The following is a 26,819-nucleotide window of genomic DNA, read 5'->3' on the forward strand; positions in this document are numbered from 1 at the left end:
ACTGTACATTTTTTTTTAATGTCTGCACGTTATCGCTAGGAAAAGATTAAACACTTTTTTGGAAAAAGGCTAAAAGACAAAACTGTACAAATTTACTAAAGCGCACTTTCTTTTTTTAAGTACATAAAAAGAACTCTTTCACAGAGAGCCTGACATCAGCAGGAGAGAGGAGGACTGTTAAGAGTGACCAAGCAAATAATTTCTCACATCAAGTTGAGCAGGTGCCACCCTTTTAACTGTGCAAAGTTACAAAGGTGCCCACCTAACTGGCCCAAGTGAGGGTTTTCTGGGAAGGTGGGGCCCCTGGTCGTAAGGCAGGGGTCTGCTGGGATGGGGTGGGCAGGTGGGAAACTTTTGGGGAGGAGGGCGCAGGTATTACAGCAGACATACTCAACACACGGCCTGATAGAGCCAACCCCCACAAGCGATTTCCCAAAGGGGTGGGGAGTTTCTAACCCAAAGTGTGGGAGAGTTCTCTCAGGATCAACTTAGTGCTTTTTTCCAAGTTGTAAGAACCACTTAATGCCTCTCAAACACATTTGTCAAAACATGCTTAATTTGTCACTAATATCACTTTTTGCTCTTTTTTTTTAAAAAAAAAAAATACTAATGCCAATATTGAACAACCTGTCCTCTTGTTAAGTCTAGAGATGGTGCCCAAAGGGTGTCTTAGAGGTGGGGGCAGAGGGAGGGTGAAGAGTTCAGCCTCTGCGGCAGTATACACTTCTGGTCCCTGAGCAACTGTCTGGGAAAATCAACATAATCACCGCCTCCCCTTTGCCTGAAAATCCTGGGAATACACCATCCTTCTGTGCTGCCCTCAGACAAACAAGCAAATGAAAGATCCATTCCATTCAAAAGGGTTTGCAGAAATGTCAGGTTTGCAGATCCAGCTTGACTTGTGTCTCAGCTGAAAAAGCTACTGAGGAAAGGAGGAGCTAAACACTCCCCACCCCCCACCCCCCAGAAAGCAACAGGTCTATTATCACTGGTCTCAACACCTTCCTGGAACATTTGGTAACTCTGGTGCTCTTTATCCCAAGTGTAGGGCAAGCCTGTCAGAGAAAAAGCAGGTCCGAGGGTCACTGCAAGGATGAGAAAGACACAGCTCAAGGCTGAAGGGAAGCTTCAGTTCATGATCTCTTCTAGGGGTAAGAGAAGCAGAGGCTCTAGTGAGCCAACACACTCAGCTTCTTTGGGGCATTACTTCCAAACCCTCTGCAGACACTGAAAGCAACTTCCCTGCTGGGACTTTTTTTTTTTGCACATCATCAACCATCTCCAGAAAACCTGGAGGGTCTGCAACAGGTTTCAGTAGCAGAAGGAAGCAGCCCCACGAGAGAACATGATTAGATAGAGGACACAGGCCATTTTTTCAGTTTATGAATACGGTGGTACCTCCGGTTGCGGATGGGATCCGTTCTGGAGGTCTGGCCGGATCCCGAGGTTTTCGAAACTGGAGAGACTGCTTCTGTGCACACACGGGCAGCAGTAGAGCGTTTCTACCCATGCACAAGGGGCAAAAACCCAGAAATATAATTCCGGGTTTGTCACTTACGAATCCCGAAGTTTACATAACCGGAGGGATATGTAAGAAGAGGTGCGACTGTATTCTTGATTTGAAAAATCCATGATTGAATGCTCAAGTTAATCTGGTTGAAAGGAAATATTTCCTTTTTAAAAACAAAAACCCACACACGCACACTAAAAGCATGACTGTGTCCCTGTGCCAAAAACAGAAGTTCTGCACTAAGAAAAGCAGGATTCTGCAACACGATTAAATTATGCAAATTGATCACCAATGCATAATTAGTTTTAGTACTTTGCATAAAATATTCCTGTTTTTGCTAGCCAGAGCAGGGCAAGGGGGCAAGGGCACGCTTTTATCCCAACACAGGAAAGCCTCTTGATTTCTACGATCTCGGAACATAATTGCCCACAGAAAGCCTTCAAGTCCACTGCAGGCTGGGAATCTGCCTTTTTGAGAAAGATTCTACATGCACTGAACTCTGGCCCCAGTACCACATCCTGCACTTCTCTGGTGCCCCTTGATGTCCATCTATGCAGGCACATCCAAGCCAAGCCTTCATTCCTTCTTGCTCCCACTTTCTTTATTGAGGACAAGAGGGCTGGGAGAAGCAGGGTCCTTTCGGAGCCACCTTGGTAAAAGGTGGGGGCGGGGGCGGGCAAGGGGCACTTGGCTCTGGTAAGCTGGAGGTATGGCAACTGGGGCAGCCTGCATCTATAAACCTCAGGAGCTACGGAAAGAAAAAGGACAAGGTTTGAGGAGCTTGCCTTCCCAGTGGGAAATCACTGATCTAGGTTTCTGTTTTGCTTTTAAGAAACAAAGATGAAAAACAATGAAAGGGAAAGAGATTTATTGGGGGGGGGGAGGAGCTGACCCGGCAGATTCAGTAGTAGTTGCGATCTGCTCTCCTGCATGAACTGCCCAAGCCTCCCATCCCCAAGAACATGGAACAAATGTTCCCTGAAGTGCCCCACACTCCATATTCACTTTGCTTCTAAGCACAGTTCTTTCTACTATATGCCAAGCCAAAAGGAGTCAACTGTTAGGGAATGCACAGTCCGTCTTGGCTGGTGGCTACCGAACCACCGAATTGATTTCCTTCAAAAAAACAAACGCAACAGCCTTGGGAGTGTGCCAGTTAAAATGCAAGGATGTGACATTATAACAGGCAGTTTCAAATTAGCTGGGTGGTTTCCTCCCCTGCTTCCCCACACCCAGTTTTTTTCCTTCATTAGAAAATTGTCTGTAAAGTTTTGTTGAAAAGAATCAGCTTAATGGAAAGAACACTTTTCCATGTGAATTGCGTAAAACCTAATTCTGGGTCAGGGAACGGATGTATCAAAACCCCTTCTCACAATTGTGTGTGTGTTTGTGTGTGTGCAATGGACACACACACACACACACACACACACACCTGCAATCCAGGCAAAACACAGAAACCTTAAGAAGGAGCTGAGAGTGGCCATGCTATCCTGCAGGTCTGTGAAGTCTCCTTCCCTAACGCAACACTTGCAAGGCAAGGAATCTGCAGCCCACTGTCTGTTTAAAAAAAGCTCAGCGTAAGAAAAACCCCAACTCCGTCGCCTCCTCTTCTCCGAGTGAAGACTGCACATCGCCCTCCTTTCACAACAGGCTGGCCAGACTGGTGGTGGGTCCGTTCTGCGCCTGGAACTGTACAGGTGGGGGTCCGTCTGTCCACTGCAGGTGGGGGTGGAGAAACACAAGCTGAGGGTCAGTGAGCAACCAAAGTGGGAAATGTTATATTACCCTCAAAACCAGTACCATTTAGCAGCCTGCATTATGGGGATGCTTGACTGTTTACTTTTAAGTAGGGTTTATTAGCCACTTTGCTATTCAAAAAGCATCATATGCAGCATACACACTAATAAACAATACACTCCCCAACCAAAGCCCCTAAACAATACTCCAGCTCACAAATAAAAATATCCAAATTAACCTATAACATTTAACAAAAAGTTAAAGCACCACCATCCTCCAAATAAAACAGCACCCACCCAGGTTAAACCCCCATCCCTGTTAAAACAGTAATTTTAACACAGCAGGCCTCCTTTCACAATTGGAAACCCACAAGAAGAGCCTAAGCACAACAGCAGCAACTCTCCCCACCTGTGATCCCAGCAACTGGTATTCAAGGGCAGACGGCCTTCCCAACAGCCTTGTCCTCCTCCATTAATTGATCTAATATATTTTTAAAGCCACCCATAAGAACTGCCCTGCAGCCCATCTAGTCCAGCATCCTGTTCTCACAGTGGCCAACCAGATGCCTCAAAGGGAAACCCACGAGCAGGGACTGAAGAGCAATGGTGGTGACTCTACCCAGCGAATGACATTCAGAGGATTAATTATAATAATTGTCACCATTAAAATTTATATACCACCCTTGACCCGTAGATCTCAGGGTGGTCCACAACACAGAATTACAATATTAAAACCACGAAAGACATGGCAGAAATAAGACCAACCTCAAACCAATAATCCCCCCTCCCACAACACATTTAAAGGGGCACCCTAAACCAGCTCAAATCTGGAAGTTCAGGATGCCTATATAAAGGCAGGCTGGGAAACAGATGCTGCTGGCCTCCTATCGCCCCCTGAACATGAGCTACAGTGGCAGCGGCTGGGGGCCAGAATCCAGCAACGTCCAGAGGGTCTGACATACCGTGATGAGGTTGTGCTCTGGGAGACTACAGGCCTCGATGTGGTCCTGCAGAAGCTGCTGAGAGAAGTTCTGGTGCATCTGCGCAGCTTCGTGGGCATCAATGGCGTTCCCACAGGCTTTGTTCAGGTCTTTTTTTCCGCAGAGGGAAGGGAGAAAAAAGGAAAGGAGAGTGAGATGGCAGACTCCCGGTGGGGTTACACACCTAGTCTCTGTCCATTTCAGAAGCACCAACCCACAAAGATGGTGCAATGTTAGGGAGGTAGGCAGGCAGGCATTTGGCCTGTCAGGCCTAATTTGCCTTTTTAGTAGAACACCAACCAGAGCCAAGGGCAATAGGCCACACAGTCAGAACTTTCCCCAATATCTCCCCAAGAAGATCCAGGTGCAAAAGATATACACAGATTTGGCAAGGGCTTTTTGGCAAATGATATAGAATAAAAAAGATGTTTAAAGTGATTATACAAAAAAACAACACCCTGGAAGCTTTTATCTTAGGGATTATAGAGAAAGAATACCCCCAAAAGATGATTAAGTTGTTCATATAAGATTCTTTATGCACAAAAATGGAAATAAGTTCCCATGAAAGAAGAATGAGTCTCTGCCTGCCATGTGGCAGAGCAAACACGGCAATAAAATAAGATTATATACACCTATATGGTAGCTGCACGAAGGGTCCTTGGAAAGCCCAGGAAATGGCCACCATTTCATTTTCTCTACCAGGAACGAAGCAAAGGTTCTGTATTTGAATGTGGCATCCCGACTGTTCCCAAACAAAAAAAAAAAATGCCTGCATATTAACCCTTTGCCCTCTTTCTTTCTTCAAGAGGCCTTGTTTTGCAGTGAGTGAAAAGCGAAGACTTTCCCCCTCTCCAATCAAAGTTGAGTATCAGGCACCTGGAGGAAGGGGGAAAGTCTCCCCCCCCCCGCCAGCCACCTCTCCTCCAATAACTAGGAAGAGAGTTCACCCTCAAGGACAGTTTGGCAGGAAGTTTAAAGGCAGCACACAAAAAACAAGTCAGACTCTTGGTCTATCTAGCGCAGTATTGTATACTCTTGACTGGCAGGGTCTCGCCATCTGCTAACTGCCCCTTTTGAAACAAAACATGCCATCAGCGATTGAGCTGGGGTCCTTCTGCATGCCAAGCAGCTGCTCTGCTACTCACTCACCTCGCAGGAGAGCCGACGACCACAGCTGCACGGACATGTCTGGAATCTTGCTTGCTAACTGCATGGCGGGAACCACCATGTTGTTACTCTCCTAGGGGTAGCAGAGCCTTGGATCAAAGGGTGTGAGCAAATCACATGTGGACAAATCCACCCCCAGCTCCCCAAATTTCTGCATGAGATGCCCCACACCAAACCGCAGGAGTGGGCTGTGCCTGCCACCTCTTAAAAGACTCCCAAGAATGGAATTCCAGAATGCCTCAACCCCAGTGGCAGCACACAAACACCGTTTGGAATCACAGTACTGTAGAGCAGGAAGAGACCCAAGAGCTCATCTAGTCCAACCTCCTGCAATGCAGGAAAGCGGCAAGGCAGCTCGAGCAAATTGGACTTCCCCCACCCCCAAACAGTAGTATTTTCTAAACTTCTGATAGCTCAAGCACTCTTCCAAGTTTTGATTTTGATGTACGGATGGGTAAGAATGAGTGGTACCCACCACGTTCCTGTGCGAGTCACTATTCCACCTCCAGATCATAGGTTCCTACAGAGACACGATGCACAGCCTCCTCTGAGGAGCTCCACTTAGACTGGATGAGTACTCCAACCCACACCTCAGGTAAAGCCGTGGCAGAATTATCCAGCTCTAAATGGAAGCAACTCCAGAGCAGCCAATCACACAGAGATGCAGGAGGCTCCCTCCTCCTCACCGAGGGCTTAAATAATCCCATCAATTCACTTCTTGCGGCAGCCTAGCAGAGTTCTCCAAAGGCAGCACTTTGGAAGCAACTGTTCTAAACACGTGGACAGTTATCTGTAGGACTTATTTATGTACAGTGGGGGAAATTACTGTCTGCACTCCAACAGTGGGGAGAGCGACCCAAATGATCAAGGTCCTGGAAACCAAGCCTTGTGAGGAACAGTTGAGGGGGTTGGGGGTGTTTAGAATGAGAAGATATGATAACATGCAAGACATTATGAGCTTGTTTTCTGCTGCTCCAGAGGGGATGACCCGAGATTCTGGCTAAACATTAGGAAGAAATTTCCAGATGGTAATAGCTGTTCAGCAGTGGAACGAACTACCTTAGGTGATGGACTATGCCTAACTGGCAGTTTTTAAACGGAGGTTGGATGCTTTAGCTGTGATTCCTGTATTACAGGGGGTTGGACTAGATGGCCTTTGGGTCCCTTCCAACTCTATCATATATTCTATGATACATATATTCTATGCCTCCACCAGTTTAAAGGGGATGCGGGGCAGGGGGAGGGGATTTACAGTTCCAATCTCCTCAGCAAACCCTTGGACATCTATTCTGTACATCTCCCCCCCCCCCACCCAACACACACAAATAAGCAAACCACATTACAGAAGTTGGCAACTGATTGCGAGTGTCACAATGTGCCCAATATACTCTCAAGGCACCGCTGCTTTCTTGGGAATTTTGTAAGCAGAGGCCTGACGAGCTTAGGGGGATGGAAAGCATTGCTTAGCAGCATTCTTAAGCTGGATTGATTCCACGCTCCAGTCCCCTTTGGGGACAGAGGAGAAGTGAAACATTGACAAGAGCACGATTCTAGAGAGCCTGTGCTGCTCACCCTGTGATTCCCCAAAACATAGAAGATGTGACCCAGGAGGACGAGGGAGCAGGCTGTTAACCGATTCAGGTCTTCTGCATTTGACATTTTCAACGTCTCCCGCAGAAAACGCCTGTTGGAAAGAAAAGGAGGAGCCTGAAGCGACACCTGGAATGCAATAAGCCCTGCTGGTTTTTGTCCAGTGACCAGAGGCACTTAAAAAGGTGGAATCCCCCACTAACACCCTCCCTGCAAGGTGGGTATCCCCCCCCCAAAAAAATGTTCTGTGGATTTCTAGGGGACTGTTAAGGAGCAAAGCTGATGGTATTGCCATTCTGCCAGTCTCTTGCCTGTAACTGAGGAGACTGGAGACCTTTGGAATTTGGCTGATAATGAGGAGGATGTATTACAGTGGTACCTTGGGTTACATACGCTTCAGGTTACACACTCCGCTAACCCTGAAATAGTGCTTCAGCTTAAGAATTTTGCTTCAGGATAAGAACAGAAATCGGGCTCCAGCAGTGCGGCAGCAGCAGGAGGCCCCATTAGCTAAAGTGGTGCTTCAGGTTACGAACAGTTTCAGGTTAAGTACGGACCTCCGGAACGAATTAAGTACTTAACCCGAGGTACCACTGTACCTGCCTTTTATCCTAAATCTGCAAGATAGCTCACAACAATTTAAAATCAGACACTGATACAGACATACCTTGGAAGTTGAACGGAATCCATTCTGGAACTCTGTTCCATTCCCAAAACGTTTGGAAACCAAAGCGCAGCTTCTGATTGGCTGCAGGAAGCACCTGCAGCCAAGTGGAAGCTGCGGAAACCCTGTCGGACATTCGGTTTCCAAAAGAATGTGTGAAAACCAGAACACTCACTGGCTACTTCAGTGGGAGAGAGGGGAAGCAGAAGGCTGACTCCATCATCTTTGCTGGGGGCCCAGCTCCATCAGGCACCTCCTGCCCATGACCTTTGCCAGCTGGTCATTGTAGGGAACTACTCATTAGGAATTGCTGCCTGTTTTGATCTTCTTCTTCTCTCCCTGCCCCTTTTCCCTTGTGTGTCGTGGGGTTTTTTGCAGATTGTATGGGCACCAGGGACTGCCTTGTTTTGATTTTATGCAAGCTGCCCTTGGCTGAACAGCAGGATACATAACACATTACATAATGATAATAGTAATAGTAGTAATCCAAGTTTGCTGGGAGGGGTAAGAGGACAGAGTGATCTCTCCAAAAAGAGGAACAGGGTAGGGGATGCCTACTTGTGCCTATCACCCCAGCTTTGTCAGAACAATGAGGGTCTCCCATCCCCACTGTCATTCATTCCAATAACCCACCTCTGCACAGGATGCAGTGCAGAGAGGCAGGTTGCCACTTGACTTCACTAAGTGCCATCAAAAAACAGGCACACCCAACTAAGCAGCCCCCATTCTCACTCTCTGCCTCACTTGCTTTCTCCCTCCCTCTGCATAAGCTCGAACAGCCAGCCAACCAATCCCACACGACTCACTTGGCTTCGTTGTACCTCCCTTGGAAAAAGGAAAAGAGACCTCGGATGTAGAAGGCTGCAGCTCGCAGGCAGTGGGAGCTGGAGGAGAGGCAGATGCAACAACAAAGAAATGGGCATTAATGACAATTGATGGGCAGTGATAGCTATTAACTCTAGATGCAGAGACTGGGGAAGGCACAAGCAGAGGTTGTACTTGGGAGTTGCAGCATTTTAATCAACCACTGCCAACAGGCAAAAATAATCCAGACTCTGCTTTGTAAACCTCTAAGCCCAATAGTTCCCAAACTTTCCCCTCCACAGACCACTTCTGCCTTGCATTCAAAAGGTCCCATGTTCAATCCCTGGAGACCTTGGGTAACACAGGGCTGGGTGAGCCTCTGCCAGTCAGTGCAGACAGTGTTGAACTAGAGGGACCAATGGTCTTGTTCAGTGTATGTTTGCTATTCTTCTTCAGAATCTACCCATGCAAGTGGATTAAGGCATGGAAACTGTGTTTATATTATTATTACTAAAATTTGTATACAGTGGTGCCTCGCAAGACGAAATTAATCCGTTCCGTGAGGCTCTTCGTATAGCGGTTTTTTCGTCTTGCGAAGCAAGCCCATTGACAGCTTAGCGGATTAGTGCTATTAGCAGTTTAGCGGCTTATCACCTTAGCGGATCAGCTGATAAATGGCTTAGCTGCTTAGAAAAAGGGGGGAGGGGAAAAACTCGCAGGAACTCGCAAGACATTTTCGTCTTGCGAAGCAAGCCCATAGGGAAATTCGTTTTGCGAAGCGCCTCCAAAACGGAAAACCCTTTCGTCTAGCGGGTTTTCCGTCTTGCGAGGCGTTTGTCTTGCGGGGCACCACTGTACTGCCCTATACCTGCAGGTCTCAGGGTGGTTCACAACATAAAGGCAAAAAAAATAAAATAAAAACAAAAACAAGAACCACCAAATAATCCCCCCTCCCCAACACATTTTAAAAGAGCATTGGATAAGATCTGGTTAAAGAGGAACCTTTTTGCAGGGCACTTAAAGGTGTATAATGAAGGTGCCAGCCGAACCTGGGAACAGCATGACTTCCAGATCAGCTGAGCAGTAAAAGCCTGCAATAGCAGGCAATGTGTGTTGGGCTTGTTTTTACGCTACAGCCAATGAAGCAGATGGACTATGACAAAGCTGTCTACTGCGAGGTTCGATGTCAAAGCATTTTGCTGCTGCTATTGGTGGCTACCTTGCTTCCGCTGGCCAATAAGGGGAAACTTAAAGCTGCCGCTGTGTGACTCAATGGAAGCGCCAGCACTTCTAGGCTTATCAACATGCAGTTATTCTGGTGCGCAAAGAGAGCGCTCACCTCAGGGGTCTGCAAAGGTATTAGAGCCAGCATCAGGTGGTAGAGTGTGGGAAGACCCAAGGGCTCCAATCCCCACTCGGCCATGAAGTTTATACCACCTTGAGCTATTTGGAGGGAAAGGTGGAGCATAAAGGAAATAAAAGGAATAGAAATGAAAATAAAAAGCACTTGCTTTGTGTCAGGTGGTCACTACTAGTGTTAGAAACGTAAATATATAAGCTAGTCGCCAAATGGCTCTGTAAACCAAGCTTGCAGTCACCAAGATGGAATGCTGTATGCTGGCTGTTTGGCCATAATAATAAGCATTCATTCAAAACGGAATGTCTATTTGCCATTTTGGGGCAAGATGGCTCTAAAGTCTTATTTTTCAAATAATGGACTGATTGTGATTGATTCTCAGTTAAAACATCTGGTTAGTTAAGATGACAATCTTGAGCTAGGGTAAGAGCTTTGAGAACTTCAGGAAGAAAACCACCTGATGCAGGGACAGTCCACATATCTATTGGCCTATTTGGACCTTTTTTCTTAATGGTAACTGCTCCTGCTCAGGCTGCACAACAAAAGCATCTTGGTTCCAGAAATTTGTTCTCTATTGTGCAGATAAAATATAATGGATAGAATTCTATGGGATAGGGTATTAGGGTGTGAAAACAGTCCAGATCCAATGATCCCCAGATGGTGGAGACATCAGGCACCATCCTGGCGCCCAGGCATCTTCACTGGGTTGCAAGTGGCCGATAGCCGGGTGCAAAATGCACCTGGCACCTGGATAATTTCAAACACTGGTCACTACTAACCCATAAATCTATTTGCTTCCAAGCATAACTGGCGCACATACCTCACAGGGAAGTTGTGATCTGGATTTATTCTTTCCAATAAACTATAAAGCTAGAGGAGAGGAGAAAAAGAGGAAAGAAGTTTAATGTTCAGCAATAATAATAATAATAATAATAATAATTATTATTATTATTATTATTATTATAATTAATACCCCGCCCATCTGGCTGGGTTTCTCCAGCCACTCTGGGTGGCTTCCAACAAAGATTAAAAATACATTAAATACAATACACATTAAAAACAGCAAAGGGGTACACCTGCGGCTTTCTCAGATGTTGCTGGACTCCCAGCAACCATAATCAACCCTGACCACTGGCCACACTGGTAGGATGAGGGTGTTGGGATTCCATAGATGTTCCCAACCAGTGCTCTGAAAGGCAAGTCCAGGAATGAAGCCAAGGGTATCTTCCTACCTCTTGATGCCGGTTCCCCTCCCTGATGTAGACGCTCGCCAGGTTAGTCACAATGAAAGCCCACAATTCCTGGTGGGTGGTGAGCTGTGGGTGTGGGGAAGACGAGGAGGATGAGGAAGAAAGGCAAAGTCAGAACATGACTAAAAACAACAACGACCCGACTCACAGAAGGCAGGATTTCCCACTTTTGTTAAGGAACTGTGTTTGAATGAGAATGCCTGGACACAGGAAGCCAACTTCTGGCTCTGTGTTGAGACACTGAATCCAGCCTTACCCTGAGTGCTGTGGTGAACTGAGCTTCCGCGTTGTCCATGCAGTTTACGGAAATGCAGTACAGCCCCTGTGAGGGGAAAAGAGAAATTAACATTCCAAGGTTCAACAACTCTGGCCTCTAGAGGGGTGAGGTCGGAGAGAACATAGAAGCAGTAGTGGGTATAAAACCCTCTTGGCATGAAACTTGATAGAAAATAGAAATGAACCAATCCCCTCTCCTCACTACAAAGGAATAGAGCAGGGGACCCCCCCCCCCCGCCAAGTTTACTTTCAGAGAAACTGGAAGGGGCGAAAAAGCAGGAGAGCCTTTTCTGAACTAACAATTTGTCTTTTCTATTCTCCTGCAGCTTTTAAAAATTCAATGCTTATCGCTGCAATACTCTTAGGCAAACTGCTTTATACAGTCCGTCTGGAAAACAGTTTATAAATACTGCAAATAAATCAATGTAAGTTGTTTAAAACAATCAAATGTAACAACAAATAAATTTTAACTGGATTCAGTTGAAGGAGGTTTACCCTCCACCCGCCCCTGCCCCAATTACATGGCTTAAGAAGAAAGATTTTTTTTTTAAGAAATCCTCTGGCATTGTAGAGCTGGAAGGGAATCACAGTGAAGAGTACACCCCCCTCAAACTCAGGCTGATATACTTACCAGCAGAGTGTGGAGCTGAGCTGCGTGGTTTGAAAAGAGCCGAGGAGACTGCTGGCAGAGCTGGCAAACCTGGGAGATCTTTTGGAAGACGAGGCAAATGGGAGGGAGAGGTGGCATTTAAGTTAGTGCTGTGGGTTTATTTCCCACACTGACGGATCTTTCTCCCACAAAGCCCCACGAGGGTCACCTCCCGCCCTCTGCCTGCCATTCCTCCACCACCTTTCACCAGCCCCAGCTAAGTGATGTCTGCAGTACTGCTGCAGTAAAACACCCCTCTCTCCTCAAGGTGGGGGAGCCTTGGGGCTTTCCCCCAGACCAGCCTCCGGCCCCTTAAAGGTTCTTGCCTTGCTGGGATTGTTTCCTTGCACTCCAATGATGCCTCTTGATTGACCGGACCAAGGACAGAGAAGTGTGTGTATAGAAACTAGCCTGCTCTACAAAGCTAAAATGTTTACCTGTTGTCCCACCCACTTTTGCCTCTGGCCCCACCTACCATGTGGCCCCTGGGAGGTTATTCAGCAGAGAATGTGGCCCTTGGGCTGCCCACCCCTGTGCTAAGGCAGCCTTTGCCAAACCACAGCCCCCCTCCTGATCACAGAATTGTAGAGCTAGAAGGGATCCGATGGTCATCTAGTCCAACCCCCTGCAATGCAAGAATCTAATGAGCTGTAACTGCTATCAGCTGTTCTGGACTGCAACTCCTACCAACTCCAGGCTGCACTAAGAGCTTCTCAGCGCTGCTGCGCCTTCAGCAAGCACCGATGGGCTTTGCCTGCTCCTCTGCCCTCAAAGGATGTGAAAAAGGAATCCCTGGAATTCATTTTTATAAATACCATATTAGATTAAGGTCTGGTTAACTACAATAATACCGTAATTTCACAATATCTTTTTTCTTTTCTTTTTTTGTTTTCTATATGGGTACTATTTCTTGTTTCTTCTTTTTCGTGTCTTACCTTACTCTGCACACTAGGCTTATAACTTTTTTACAACCTGATGTTCCTGTAGCTTAGTTAGATGAACTTTTGCCTAAAAACAAAGGAATGAACTGTCATTTCCAAATCTTTTGAAAAAAGGTCACCCCAATATCAATAATTCAATTTTTGTATATGTAACTCTATAACGTATTATGTAATACGAATAGCATGTATATAGGAAAAACGGAGTCTGCAAATTTTCTAATACTTGTACAATGTTTTGTACACTGTGAATCACTTATTATTGCTTAGAATAAATCGTGGTTGTACTTTGTCTTTGTTTCTACCACAAGCACCATAACATTCCCGCATCACTTGGATTGCGCGTTCTGCACACGGATTATTTTTTGGTATCTGGAGTATGGATGTCTCCTGCTTCCAGTGCTTTTCTGATGCTTTTCAAAGTTCTTTTACAGATGTAAAAATTCTAAACAGTTCCATAAAGTTTTTAAGAGTGCTGATACTTATGAGTAGTAACGTTACATATACGGTGATTTCAACTTTTCATTTTGGGGTGACCTTTTGTCGCAACTGAGAAGAATTAGTCCCTTTTTCAGTGTTTCTAAGAAAAAGTTCATCCCTTTATGATATAGGAAATCGTTTTTATAACCCTACTGCAGACTTGTTAATTTTGTACTTTTTATTTTCCAATAAAGAATATAAAGCAGGAACCCCTGGGATACAGAAACTGGGCTCTACCTCCTGCAGGGCTGTGGCTTTGTGACCCGTCACGAGGCGGCACATGATGATGTGTTCCAACAAAATCACTTGGAAGGAAGACAAGATAGGGCTGCAGTCCAGCACTGGAAGTGAAAAAGAAATGGTGGTGCCTTTAGTGTGGGTGGAGAGGAGGGCAAAAGCAGCTGTGACAGCCTCTCCAAGGGCAAGTGGAAAGAGCTGCTCAGCAATCCGCATATTCTATTGGCACTTCTTTGGGCTGGCAAAGCCACCTTCTGGCCCCAGCCTCCTTTCCAATGGGGAGGGGAGGGCGGAACTGAGCACACCAAAAAGGGATATGCCAGAAGCAGTGAGGCGAGGGGTCCTTGCATTTCTGAAGTCCCAGAGGGGAATAAAGAAAACTCAGGGCTCATTCACATATGCTTACAAATAGATCTTGGTTGATGTTGCAGTGTAACAAAAGGATACTATATTTTTCTGTGTATAAGAAGTTGCTTTTTGCTAAAAAAAACTTAGGCAAAATTTGAGTGTCGTCTTATACACAGATAGTGAATGCAGAGGGGGGACGTGCGATTAATGGCAGCAGCAAGCAGGAGATTGGCAGCGGTGATTGGTGGCTGCTGGCAATTGGCTGTGGCTGTGGCAAGTGGGCAGGTGGGCTGTTGGTGGCGGCAAGTGAGCAGACAACTGGCGGCTGCAGTAGGTGTGCAATCGGCAGTGGCTGTGGCAAGCGATTGGCAGTGGCGGGCAGGTGGGTGAGCGATTGGTGGAAGTCACCTCCCCCCCCCCCCCAAAAAAAATGCTAAGCAACTTAATTTTGGGTTAAAAAAATAGGGGTCGTCTTATACATAGAAAAATACGGTAAATGGTATTTGCTGGTAGTGGGTTGGAGATGGAGGTATGACTGGCCTTAGAAAAGGGGATTGACAACCCTCCACAAAAAAGGTGGCAGTGATAAAGTGGAAGTGCATAGTGGTGGTGGGGGAGAAGGACACCCTCTGGCAGAGATTTAACATGCACATGGTGAGCATTCCAAGCACGGAATCTCAAAAGAACGAAGACATGGTAGGGAAGAAAATAATTCCTGCCGCTCACTTTTGAGTTTCTCCAGCTGCATAAGCGCCTTGTCCGTGTACTTCTGTGCCTTCTCTAAGTATCCAGCCTGCATTGAGTGCATTACTGTCACCTGTAGAAACAGACAAACAGAAGCCTTTTGCCATCATTCTGCAAGAAAACAAAAGAGCCAGTGTGGTGTAATGGTAACAAGTGTTGGACGGGGACCTGGGAGACCAGAGTTCAAATCCTCTCTCAGTCATGAAGCTCACTGAGTGACAGTCGGAGCAGTCACTGCCTCTTGGCCTAGCCTACCTCTCAGGGTTGCTGTGAGGGTTAAATGAGATGGGGGGGGGGGAGAGCGATGAACGATGTACGTCACTGTGAGTTGTCACACTCATCCCTCACAGCAAAGATAACTTGACCCACTTTCCCACCAAGGGCTGTAAAAGAGAAGTGTTCGTGAGTTGCCCCAAAACTAAAAGAAACCTGCTCTTGTAATTCCTGCAGGGGAGAGCTGAGCTAGCAGTTAACAGGAGCTGCAGGAATCGAGAAAGCATTGGCTGGCTTCATGGTTTTTCCCACATTGTGATTTTTGCATAGTACACACATACATATATCATGATTTGCGATACATTGCCAGGTCAAAAATTATGAACCTGCTACTGCTATCATGATATGGACTTCAAAACAGTTTTGGAGGATATAGTGATATATCACCCAGCCTTAGTGTGTGTCTGGTATGAGTCACATGCATTGCACTGTATTAATGTAAGTTCTACACAGTTACACCCACTTAAATTAAATGGACCTAAGTTTCCAGTAGATTTACTCTGAGTAGGACTAACACTGGATATGACCCAAGCCTTTGGCCTCCCCTACCATGGGCCATGCAGCCCGTGACCTGGACAGAATAGTAGTGCAACACTGGTATAGCTTCCTAGGACGTGGCCCCAATCTTGGGTTCACAAGTGCATTGAGCAGCTCACCAGGTAGACCAGCACACACATGTGCTCCTTGGGCAGCCAGTGGAAGAGGTCAGCAGGGTTGCTGGGCAGGATCTCATCGTCATGGAGGGTGGAGATGGTCTGGATGCACTGCTGGAGCTGCTTCAGGCAAGGCTTGACACTCTTCACCTGGGGAAAGGAAGGGGTCACCTCAGCAATGAGAAAAGCTACCACCTGCTGATTTTAATGTAGTGAAGCGCCCTGAGATGTACGGATGAGGGGTGGTATACAATGATTATTGAATGAGGGGGCGGAGGGGAGGGCTTCCCCTCTTTTCCTCTCCCAGCTGCCTTCCTTCTCTCCCCCCCCCCCGCCCCCCGGCTATAAAGCTGTCATGGCACTGCTGGTGTGGGTCCAGGCTGCAACCTGGATGCAGTTCAATTGTCAAGCAGATTTCTAAGTTGTTAGGAGAGTGTCCTGGGAATCCCAAGAAACTCAAAGCTTTTCTTTTCGGAATTACAGATAATGATGTACCAAAAGAGTTGGTTAACTTATTTATGGATATAACGATAGCAGCACAAATACTGTACGCCCAAAGATGGAAAGGAAGAGAGGTTACAACAAAGGAAGAATGGCTTTTGAAAATGGTGGGAGTATGCAAACTGGCAAAATTAACAGCAAAGATTAGAGACCAAAATTACAAAAAAAAAAAAAAAATCCTTGAGGACTGGAGACCTGTTACTGAGTATTTAAAAAAAAACTAGTAAAGGGAGATGAAATATGAGCAACAGCATCAATTATTAAAATAAATAGGTTAAACTGTATGTATTGAATAGTGTATATGAAACAGGCAGCATTCAAGGGTAAATATGGAAACCATGTAAGGGAAAGAAGGGAAGTCAATAGATAAGGTAATTTATGGTCTATGTTAAAATCTGTCAGGCTTTTTTGTGGGTGAAAAATCAATCAATAGGGTTTTGTGTTTTTTTAAAGGAGAGTACCCTGGGAAGAGGGAATGATTATTATACCACTCTGGGAGTCATAGCTCTCAAAGAGGAATGGGGGCCTCCAAACAACTCCCAGCACCCTCAACAGACTACAGCTCCCATAATTCTTGGGGGGGGGGGAGAGCCATGGCTGCTAAAGTGCTGTCACAAATGTATAGTGCGAAAGTGGTGCAAGTGTGCCTTAGTTGGATACAAGCCACTGAAATGATTGGAGATGACTTAACCAAGGCCTATTCATTTCAATGGGTCCAGTGTTTCCCAAACTTGGGTCTTGAGAAGAAGAGGAGTTTGGATTTGATATCCCGCTTTATCACTACTAAGGAGTCTCAAAGCGGCTCACATTCTCCTTTCCCTTCCTCCCCCACAACAAGCACTCTGTGAGGTGAGTGGGGCTGAGAGACTTCACAGAAGTGTGACTAGCCCAAGCTCAGCCAGCAGCTGCATGTGGAGGAGCGGAGACGCGAACTCGGTTCACCAGATCACGAGTCTACCGCTCTTAACCACTACACCACACTGGCTCTCGAGCTGTTTTCAGACTACAATTCCCATCATCCATAACCGCTGCTCTTGGTAGCTAGGGATGATGGGAGTTATAGTCCCAAAACAGCTCGAGACCCAAGTTTGGGAAACACTGGACTAGTCCCAATAATATTTGCTTGAATACAACCCGAAGGCTTCAATCCTAACCTCACTTATCTGGGAGCAAGCCCAAGTGAATGCAAAAAGACTTAGTTCCAAGAAGACACAGCTAAGCTTGCCACTACAAGCTTTTTGCTTCTAACCACTGCAGGATGCAAGGATGGGGGAGGGGGAAACTACCAGGCATCTGTAGGGCCTTCCACTCACCTGACCAGCATCCAGGTAATGTGTCACTTGCAGCACCAAGAAGAAGACTCGCAGAGACTCCTTCTGGATAGGGTTCCCCTGCCAGTTCTCCACTATCTGCCCGCACAACGTAAGCAGTGGATGCACCTCTTGTAACTTCCTCTCCATAAGGAGCAGCTGACGAGTATGAAAAAAAGGAGGGAAGAGGCAAAAAAGGAAATAAAATGGCTGCAATCAGAAGATCAAAGTAAACCTTGCCTGTCATGTGACTACTTTAGAATTCTAAATCTGGTCCGGAGGGCTGAGGGACTCTCCAGAGAAACATTTGTGAGGGCTACAGGGCAAACAAGAAGGATAAATTCATTCATGCAGTACTGGATGTCACCCAAGTTTTTTGGTTTGTTTTTTTTTAAAAAAAGTTTCTATTGTTTTGCTCCAGGTAATTAAAAGGAAAAGCTCTAACCTGCCCCAACCCGCCTGCTCCCAGAACGGTGGACATCCCCACCAAAAACCAATATATTGGTTTTACTGGCATAAAATGTGCATATGGTTTGTTCAAGTCATCTGGTGTTTGTGAGTTAGTTTTTCCATTAGTGCCAGGTGACATACTGCAGCTGTCCACTCCACTTTCAGGTCAACACTTAAAGTCCTCCAGTGTTTAGCAATTGTCATCGCAAGGAGTTGTATGTGTTCTTATCAGATAAGGCGTAAATTCCTCCCTTTCCTTTCTCATAACAGCTAACACTCTTAATAAAGTCTTAAAATTAACTTAAGATGTTGCGCTTTGTCAAAACTTGCATTTCCAAACATCATTATTTTTCATGGGAACACTAGAACTCGCGACCTTTTGATTTAAAAAGTGCAGAGTGATATCAAACATCAGCCCTACTCAGAATAGAACCACTGAAAATTAATGGCTGTGTGGTAAGGATATACACCGTATTTTTCCCTCTATAACACGCAGATTTTTTCTCCTAAAAAGTAAGGGGAAATGTCTGTGCGTGTTATAGAGCGAATGTGTGGTCCCTGGAGCCGTTTGTCCCAAGTGTATGGCAAAAATCAGGCAAAAATCATATTGCGCCGTCACGGAGGAGAGGAGGCTGCTGCTTTCCTGCGTTCTGCCTCAGGGTCTTACTGCCCATCCTGTTCTGTTTCTGTTGCTGTTTGCTCAGACGGAACAAAGAGCAGTGAAATCCCCTCCCCTCCAGGCAACCCCTCTCCTCCAGGCAAGTAGAGAGGAAAGCAGAGCGTCCCTGCTCCGGTGCTGCTGCTGCTGCTGCTGCGTCTGGGGACTCGGCAGGCAGCGGAAAACATGCAGATGAGAGAGAGAGGGGGGGGGGCTGGCTTGAGTGGGTGGGTGGACTTTTGCCTTCCTTCCCCCCCCCTTTAAACCCCTTTCCTGCATTCTTAGCGAGCTGCTTCTCCGCACACCCCTCTCGTGCTCCTTGTCCCTTCTATATTTTTCCTTCCCTCCCCACTTAAAACGTGGTTACAAAGCACGGATCCACATGGATCCTTAGGATCTTTGCATTGGGTCAACCCAAATTCACCATCAGAGCACGTAGCATGTCCATGGCTACAGCCTGCCCCCCCAAAATCACGCACCCACTGTTGCCTGGGGCTGCAATGGTGCAAAAACGTGGTTACAAAGCATGGATCCACATGGATCCTCAGGATCTTTGCATTGGGTCAGCCCAAATTCACCATTAGAGCACATAGCATGTCCATGGCTACAGCCTGCCCCCCCCAAAAAATCACACACCCACTGTTGCCTGGGGCTACAATGGTGCAAAAACGTGGTTACAAAGCATGGATCCACAGGGATTCTCAGGATTTTTGCATTGGGTCACCCCAAATTCACCATCAGATCACATGTCTGTGGCCACAGCATGAAGCACAAAAATGATACATCCACTGTTTCATTCAGAATGTTTTTTCCCTTGTTTTCCTCCTCTAAAAACGATGTGCGTGTTATGGTCAGGTGCATGTTATAGAGCGAAAAATACGGTAAGCAGAGCCCTGCTGGACTGCACCCCATTTAGTTCTGTATTTTTATCTTAATTCAAGGAGTCAAGCAAGCAGCAAGAACTAGATCAGAGATGGGGGAACATCTGTGGCTCTACATATCCTGCTGGACTAGCAGCATGTGACCACCGGCCATGCAAGTGGATGCTGGAGTCCAAGATCCAGAGGGCCGGAGATTTCCCTGCCCTGGATCCAAGGAGAAGCATTCCCTACTCTCAGCAGAGAATACGACTTCTAAGGTTGGGGATAGGGAACCTGCCGCCCTCCAGATGTTGCTGAATTACAACTCCCATCATCGCCCCTGACCATTGGCCACAATAGCTATTGGAGACATCTGGGGGGGGGGGACCACAGGCTGCCCACTTCTGTATTAAAGATATGTTTAGGGTGATGTGTGGCTTAATGCAGCCTTCTATTTGTAGGCCACAGCTGAACTGCCGATCTGCAGGTTTGCAATTTAGCAAATCCAGAACCATTTAAACCGGTTTCTCCAAGCACACACACAACTTACCATGCCTTTGCTTAGCAGAAACAGGGCTCTGAAAGGGGGAAAAAAACAAACAAACTGAAGATTCTAAAATACAGGCAAGACCACCAGAAGTGCAAGGAAGCTACGAACTTTCAACTAAAGTTTTTATACCATGCCTTTCCACTTCAATGAGCTTAATGTATTTAAAACATCTAAACACAATTACAAGCAAGCATCTTAAAACAATTCTATTCTCTTATGCCTGGGTGAACAGGAATACTTTTCAATTCTTCCTGAAAGCTGATAATGAGAGAGACAGGGCATTCCACAAGCAGGGAACCACCACTGAGAAGGCCCCCATCATGAGCCTGTGACAACCAAGCAGCCCCCAAGGAAGCTTTGTAACTCTCTCTTGGAAGGTTGAATGAGCCCCCAAAGTAATAATCCCCCCCCTGGCCCCATCAATTTTGGTGGCAAAAGACCAGTTGCCCCATAAGAAAGGACTCACCTTGTATATTCCGACCCTACCACACGGGCGTATTCCGCTCCAACCCCCAGGAGGTCACAAGCAGACACCAAATCTTTTTCAAGTGTGTGAAGTTGCTAAGTGGAGAAAGAAATACACACACAGTTACATTTCGAAAGTAGGCTACTTCTTCCTTTCAAATCTGATCCTACAGCTAACTGCAGAAGCTGACAATGTCAGTATTGAGTTTTCTATTACTGTTGGGGGGGGGGGCTGGTGGTTTTTCATTTGTTTCCCCAACATGTTGTATGAAATATAAATGTGTTATATCGCATACGTTATACAATGCAATTATGCGTATAAAAGTAAAGGGTAAAGGGACCCCTGACAGTTAGGTCCAGTCGTGGCCGACTCTGGGGTTGCGGTGCTCATCTCACTTTACTGGCTGAGGGAGCCGGCGTACAGCTTCCGGGTCATGTGGCCAGCATGACTAAGCCGCTTCTGGCGAACCAGAGCAGCACATGGAAACGCCGTTTACCTTCCCGCCAGACCGGTACCTATTTATCTACTTGCACTTTGACGTGCTTTCGAACTGCTAGGTGGGCAGGAGCAGGGACCGAGCAATGGGAGCTCACCCAATCATTGGGGGATTCAAACCGCCGACCTTCTGATCAGCAAGTCCTAGGCTCTGTGGTTTAGACCACAGCGCCACCCGCGTCCCACAAATATGCATATACATACACATATATATACACCTACACACACTCAATGTAAGCCACTGGGAAACCCTTTGAGTGACAAGTGAGTAGCGAGTTTAATCAATGAAAACAAATCAGTCAGCAGAGCATGAGATTCCTAATCTCAGGGTTGTGGGTTCAAACGATTCCTGCATTGCAGGGGGTTGGGCTAGATGACCCTTGTGATCCCTTCCAACTCTACAATTCTTTGAGTAAGTAAACTGATCTGCCCACTTTTGCCTCTGGCCCCACCCACCACTATCACACAGCCCCACAGAAGGTGACACAGAAGGAAACACAGTCCTCTGGCTGAAAATGGCTCACCACCCTTGGCTTAAAATAAGCATACCGCCAGCTGGAAGAGGAGGCGGCAGTGCCAGTATGGAGTCTGCTGTGAAATCTGGATGGCTTTACGAAGCAGGGGTTTTGCAGTGTCGACAGAGTTCTGCAACAAAACAAATCAAATCAAGAAAAATATGGATATAAAGGAAAGGACCCAAAGTTCAAACCCAAAATAGGAGAATCAACAAGAAGATGCCAGGCTGAGATAAGAACTTCAGCCAGTACAGATGTACCTTGAAAGTCAGATCGGAAACCAAGGCGTTTGGGAGCCAAGGTACGACTGTATTAGAAATTCAGATATAGAAGACAGGCACCAAATGGCTCCTTAAACCAAGGTTGCAGCAGCCAAACCAGAATGTCTAGTTGCTATTTTGGGGGCAAGACAGCTCTAAAGTCTTATTTTTCAAATGATGGACTGACTGTGATTGACTCTCAGTTAAACATTGATAAGCTTGAGCTAGGTTAAGAACTTTGAGAACTTAAAGAAGAAAAGTTACTTGATCCAGTCCACATATCTATTAGCCTATTCCTACCTCTTTTTCCTAATGGTGACATGGACCATTCATAACAAGGGCTATTCTTCACAACTGTGAGAATGGCATTGGGGTAAGTGAAGACAAGCGACAACAATTAACTATAACATTCAGCACTCCTGCTGAGACTGCACATAAAAAGCATTTTGGTTCCTGAAATTCATTTTGATTGCACAGATAATACATAACTAATAGAATTCTACAGGATTAAGTATTAGTGTGTGAAAACAGTCAAGAGCCGATGATCCCCAGGAATGTTGAGAAAGAGCTCTGTCCCATTCTGAGTAGCCCAATCTGAGCATGGAGGGAGTGTCTGTCATCCCTCCTCTTGCACTCTGCCAGGTGCTCAGGATCAACCGAGCGCTCTGTCTCTTGCCTGACACCACGGACCACTCCGACATGCAATCCCATGTATCAGCAAGCAATAAAACTTCAAGAGCCTGGTTGCCGCATCAGGCCAAAGGCCCATCTAGTTCAGCACTCTGATCTCAGTGTCCAACGAGTTGACCTCATGGAAAGTCCACAAGCAGCACTGTCTCAGCTCAGCTCTATTTTGTAAAGCACCTTTCTAAGTCCTCTCTGGCTGCTGACCCCACTGAACTTTGGGATTTAAAGAACCAAGTGGGAAATATTCTTTCTCCACTTACCTCTTGACAATACAGCTCCGACAGCAGGCTGGCAGCTTCAAATTTGACATCCTCAAACTGCGGAATCTGACAGCATCCAAGTTAAGTTAATATAGTAAAAAAAATAATGGTGGAGCAATTGTTTTAAGGGGTATCCAAAAAACAGGGAGCACAGTTGCTTCTCGAAATTTATATTAACAAAACCAAAGCATGGAATCAATGGGGCTTGTTAAACGCTCTGTTGACACGTAGTTGTGTTTTCCCCTCCAAGCAGCACAACCCCAGTTTCCATGAGACCAGAAAAAAGGATACTTGCTGCGATATCAGCCACTGTAAGAGAAACAGAGGGAAATGAGGTATTCCTAGAATCAACAAAAATGAAGCTCTCAACATAAATGGAAGGGGAAGACTTTGAGACAACTTGGAGTTGTCACTATTGAGCTGCCTTGTCCCTCGCACTGGTATCAATGTTTCTCTCCAGAGATTCAGAACAGAGTCTCTCCCTGTCCTACTTGGAGATGCCAGGAATTGAACCGGGGACCGCCTGAACGCAAAGCAGGTGCTCTAACCACTGAGCGATGGGGCTTCCCACTAGAAATAAAAGATGAACAGAGCACCCTTTTGGGGGTCCACCTTTCACTTCTCTTTCTTTCTTTCTTTCTTTCTTTCTTTCTTTCTTTCTTTTCTGTTCTCAAGATGCCGACACAGCCGTGCCCCTTGAAAAAGTCCACAGTCCACTTTCATTCTCCCCACACACTTGCTGATGGTCTCAGTTCATTCATGGGATGCCCCCACACCTACTTTATCCAGTATAGGTGTAGTGGTTAGGAGCGGTGGACTCGTAATCTGGTGAAACGTGTTCGCGTCTCCGCTCCTCCACCTGCAGCTGCTGGGTGACCTTGGGCTAGTCACACTTCTTTGAAGTCTCTCAGCCCCACTCACCTCACAGAGTGTTTGTTGTGGGGGAGGAAGGGAAAGGAGAATGTGAGCCACTTTGAGACTCCTTAGTAGTGATAAAGCGGGATATCAAATCCAAGCTCCTCCTCCTCCTCTTCTTCGTCTCCTAAAGGGCTCCAGCTCAGCCATAGAGCCCCTGCTTTGCATGCAGAAGGTCCCAGGTTCAATCCCCAACGACATCTCCAGGCAAGGCTGGGAAAAGACTTCTTGCCTGAAACCCCAGAGCAGCTGCCAATCAGTGTAGACAGTACTGGGCTAGGTTGACCAATGTTGACTGACTCATTGCAGTTTTCTACACTCCTACTGAGTTGCTTCCTCCTGCTCTGTTGTTCCTTTTCAAGGGTGTTCTCCTCTTTGCTCTCCCTTCTATTAACTGAGGCAGCTCACACCACCAAACACACTTAAACCAAACACAGCAGGCAATACGGGCCCTTTCAAGCTTCTGCTTATTCTCTAACACACTGCAACCTCAAGGTCTCTCCTTCTCACTGTTCCACATAGGCACTGCTATATGTATGCACAGCAGGGGAAATTACGTAGCTCAAACCCTTTCCTGTATGTCTGCATGTAGCATTTTAACAAAATGGGAGAATTTTGGGCAGCTGTCAAGAAATTCCTACACCATTGTAATAATACAAGGAGTTAAGCTTTCTTCCTGCCCTTCCTGTTTAACACTGAACTGGGGATGAGGACGCCAATAGGACCATAGCCAAAAAAGGCCAATGACAGAGAGATGGGGTGGATATCAACATGCTCTGGGAAACCATGAAGTTTGAAAAAGTACAAATATGTTTTTTTAAAACAAAACAAAAAATTATGAGGGCAAAAAATACAGCCCAATGAGGGCAGGGGATTGTTATTCTATCAGAGACAGTAGCTGAAGACCTTTTTGAATTTTTTTGTTGTTCTCCACCTTGGGAAACAGAATAGTAATTTTTTTATAACTGCAACATATGCTAATGGCACACTCCCCCCACCCCATCTACACCTAGCAAACTCTGTAACAGGCATCCCCAACCTGCAGGCCTACAGATATTTTGGCCTACAACTCCCATGATCCCTAACTAACAGGACCAGTGCTCAGGGATGATGGGAATTGCAGTCCAAAACATCTGGAGGGCCGAAGGTTGGGGATGCCGGCTCTATAACATCCACTATCATATCCGCACACATAACATGCACCTAATATAAATACTTGACATCCATCCCCAAACACACACACACACACACACACACACACACGATATATACATCCACACAGATGTAAAAATACTCCGCATCCCCTTCCTGGACATGCAACACACAACAGACACACACACATTAATATGTAACACCCCTCCACATCACACATGCATGCGTACACACAAACACTTGTGCATGCACATAAGATTCCCTCTGTAATATAAAAATGCTTATATGCATTGTGTCTCTCACACACAAGCAAAATATATTGTATCTGTGTGTATGTGTATATATACACCATCCCCCACAAAATGCAATACACACAAGGGCAAATCTCTCTCTCTCTCTCTCTCTCTCTCTCTCTCTCTCCAGGCTTTTGTTCCAACAGGCTTTTGGGAAATGACTGCTTTTAATGAAAGGGCTGGCCCTGTGCTGTTTTTATTCTAATCTGTGTCTTTTCAATGGAATTAAAACTAAAATATCTCTCTCTATATATATATAAATATGCACACACAAACACTACACACAGCACCTGTAAATCCACATGCAACATAAATACAGTGCATCTATCTGTATCTGGACATACAGTGCACGCACACAATACATGACATCCCACACAGGCACACAAACACGAATGTGCACGCACAGCCAGCCTTCCTTCCCCTCTCTCTCTATTTTTATATATATATATATATAGGACACCAAAACCTGCATATATATATATATATATATACACACACACACACACACACACACACACACACAGGGGAAATATCAGCTGGTGCCCTCTCTGTAGCTGTGTATCTAACACGCCTGCACACAAACGCCGCCCGCCGCCCCATATATGCCCGAGTCCGGCCTTCCCTCACCGCCTTCTCGAGGTGGCTGCGCGCCTGCTCGCCGTTCCGCGTGTGGTGGTAAAGGACGGAGCCGAGCTGCAGGTGGGTCCGGGCCTCGACGCGCGCCGGCGGCTTCCTGGGCAGCACGGCCTGCAGGCAGTGCACGCAGAGGCGCACCTTGGGCGGGCTGGAGGTGCGGAAGTGCTCGGCCAGGCCCAGCAGCGCCACGTACCACGACTCCGAGGAGCCGCCCGACGACGAAGAGGCCGCCGCGGCCGCGGGAGACGACGACGACGGAGGGCCCCCGGCCGCGGAAGAGGAGGCCGAGGACGACGACGAGCCGCCGCCATTGCCGTCTCCGCCGCCGCCTCCTCCCGCCGCCGCCGCCTCAGCCCCGCCGGGCGGCCCGCCCGACGGAGGCTGAGGCGCCGCCGCGGACGACGATGACGGGGCCGTGGTCGCGGACACCGAGGAGGAAGAGGCGGGCGGGGGCGGAGGCGCCGTCGTCGTCGCCGTTGCGGAGGAAGAGGCCGCGGCGCCGGCGCCGGAGCCACCGGCTGCCCCGGCCGCAGCGCCCACGGCCGCCATCTTAGATTTACCTCAGAAATGATAAGACATGGATTGTCAGGGCCGAGGGGAAAAGGGGCGGGGCCGCGACGCGCGCGGGCCTAGCGCAAAGCGTGACGGGAAGACGAGTGCCAGCGTTGTATGAAGGCAGGAGTGGGCTGGGGCGCTTGGACTACCATTCCCGTCAGGCAGCGGGGTGGGGAGGAGTGACGGGAGATGGAGTCCGACAAGCGTCTCCTGCGCGAGAGGTAAAGGAGATGCGCTCCTCTCGCGAGCTTTTTCTTCCGCACACCGGCTGACACTTTGTGTACAGTATTTCTGTTGTTTTATTATTTCTGTTTCATTTTTAATTTGTGTGCCGCCTCCCCACAAAACTGTGGCACGCGTGGTGGTTTTGGAGTAAGCCAGGTTAGTTAATTTTTTTTAAAAAAAAATTTTTTAATGTTTTTATTTTTTTATTCTATTGTTTTAACTTTTTGGTGCGTGTGGTCCGGGATTTAACAACAAAAAATAAATAAAACAAATTTCATTGCCCTCCTATAACAATTTACATTGTAAACTTGAATTGTTTTCATCCTTCATTTAATTTTAACTGTTGTTTTTAACTTTACACAATGATGCTGTGTT

At 46.7% G+C, this 26,819-nt stretch overlaps 1 protein-coding gene across 1 annotated transcript; it reads right to left on the minus strand.

The window, feature by feature from the left end:
• MAU2 (MAU2 sister chromatid cohesion factor) lies at positions 1–26,228 on the minus strand. The gene is made up of 19 exons (XM_083720376.1): positions 25,656–26,228; positions 22,960–22,977; positions 22,669–22,734; positions 21,496–21,591; positions 20,452–20,546; positions 19,986–20,013; positions 17,471–17,626; positions 15,660–15,806; positions 14,713–14,803; positions 13,639–13,742; positions 11,966–12,043; positions 11,315–11,380; positions 11,041–11,124; positions 10,629–10,678; positions 8,454–8,531; positions 6,966–7,077; positions 5,376–5,466; positions 4,209–4,336; positions 1–3,226 (listed from the first exon to the last, which is right to left on the minus strand). The coding sequence occupies exons 1-19, from the start codon at positions 26,211–26,213 to the stop codon at positions 3,152–3,154; spliced, it is 2,121 nt and encodes a 706-aa protein (XP_083576502.1). The 5' UTR covers positions 26,214–26,228; the 3' UTR covers positions 1–3,151.
• Positions 26,229–26,819: the final 591 nt, after the last annotated feature.

The sequence above is a fragment of the Podarcis gaigeae genome (genome assembly GCF_964106915.1).
Source record: "Podarcis gaigeae genome assembly, chromosome: 18".
In the NCBI taxonomy this organism is placed as follows: Eukaryota; Metazoa; Chordata; class Lepidosauria; order Squamata; family Lacertidae; genus Podarcis; species Podarcis gaigeae.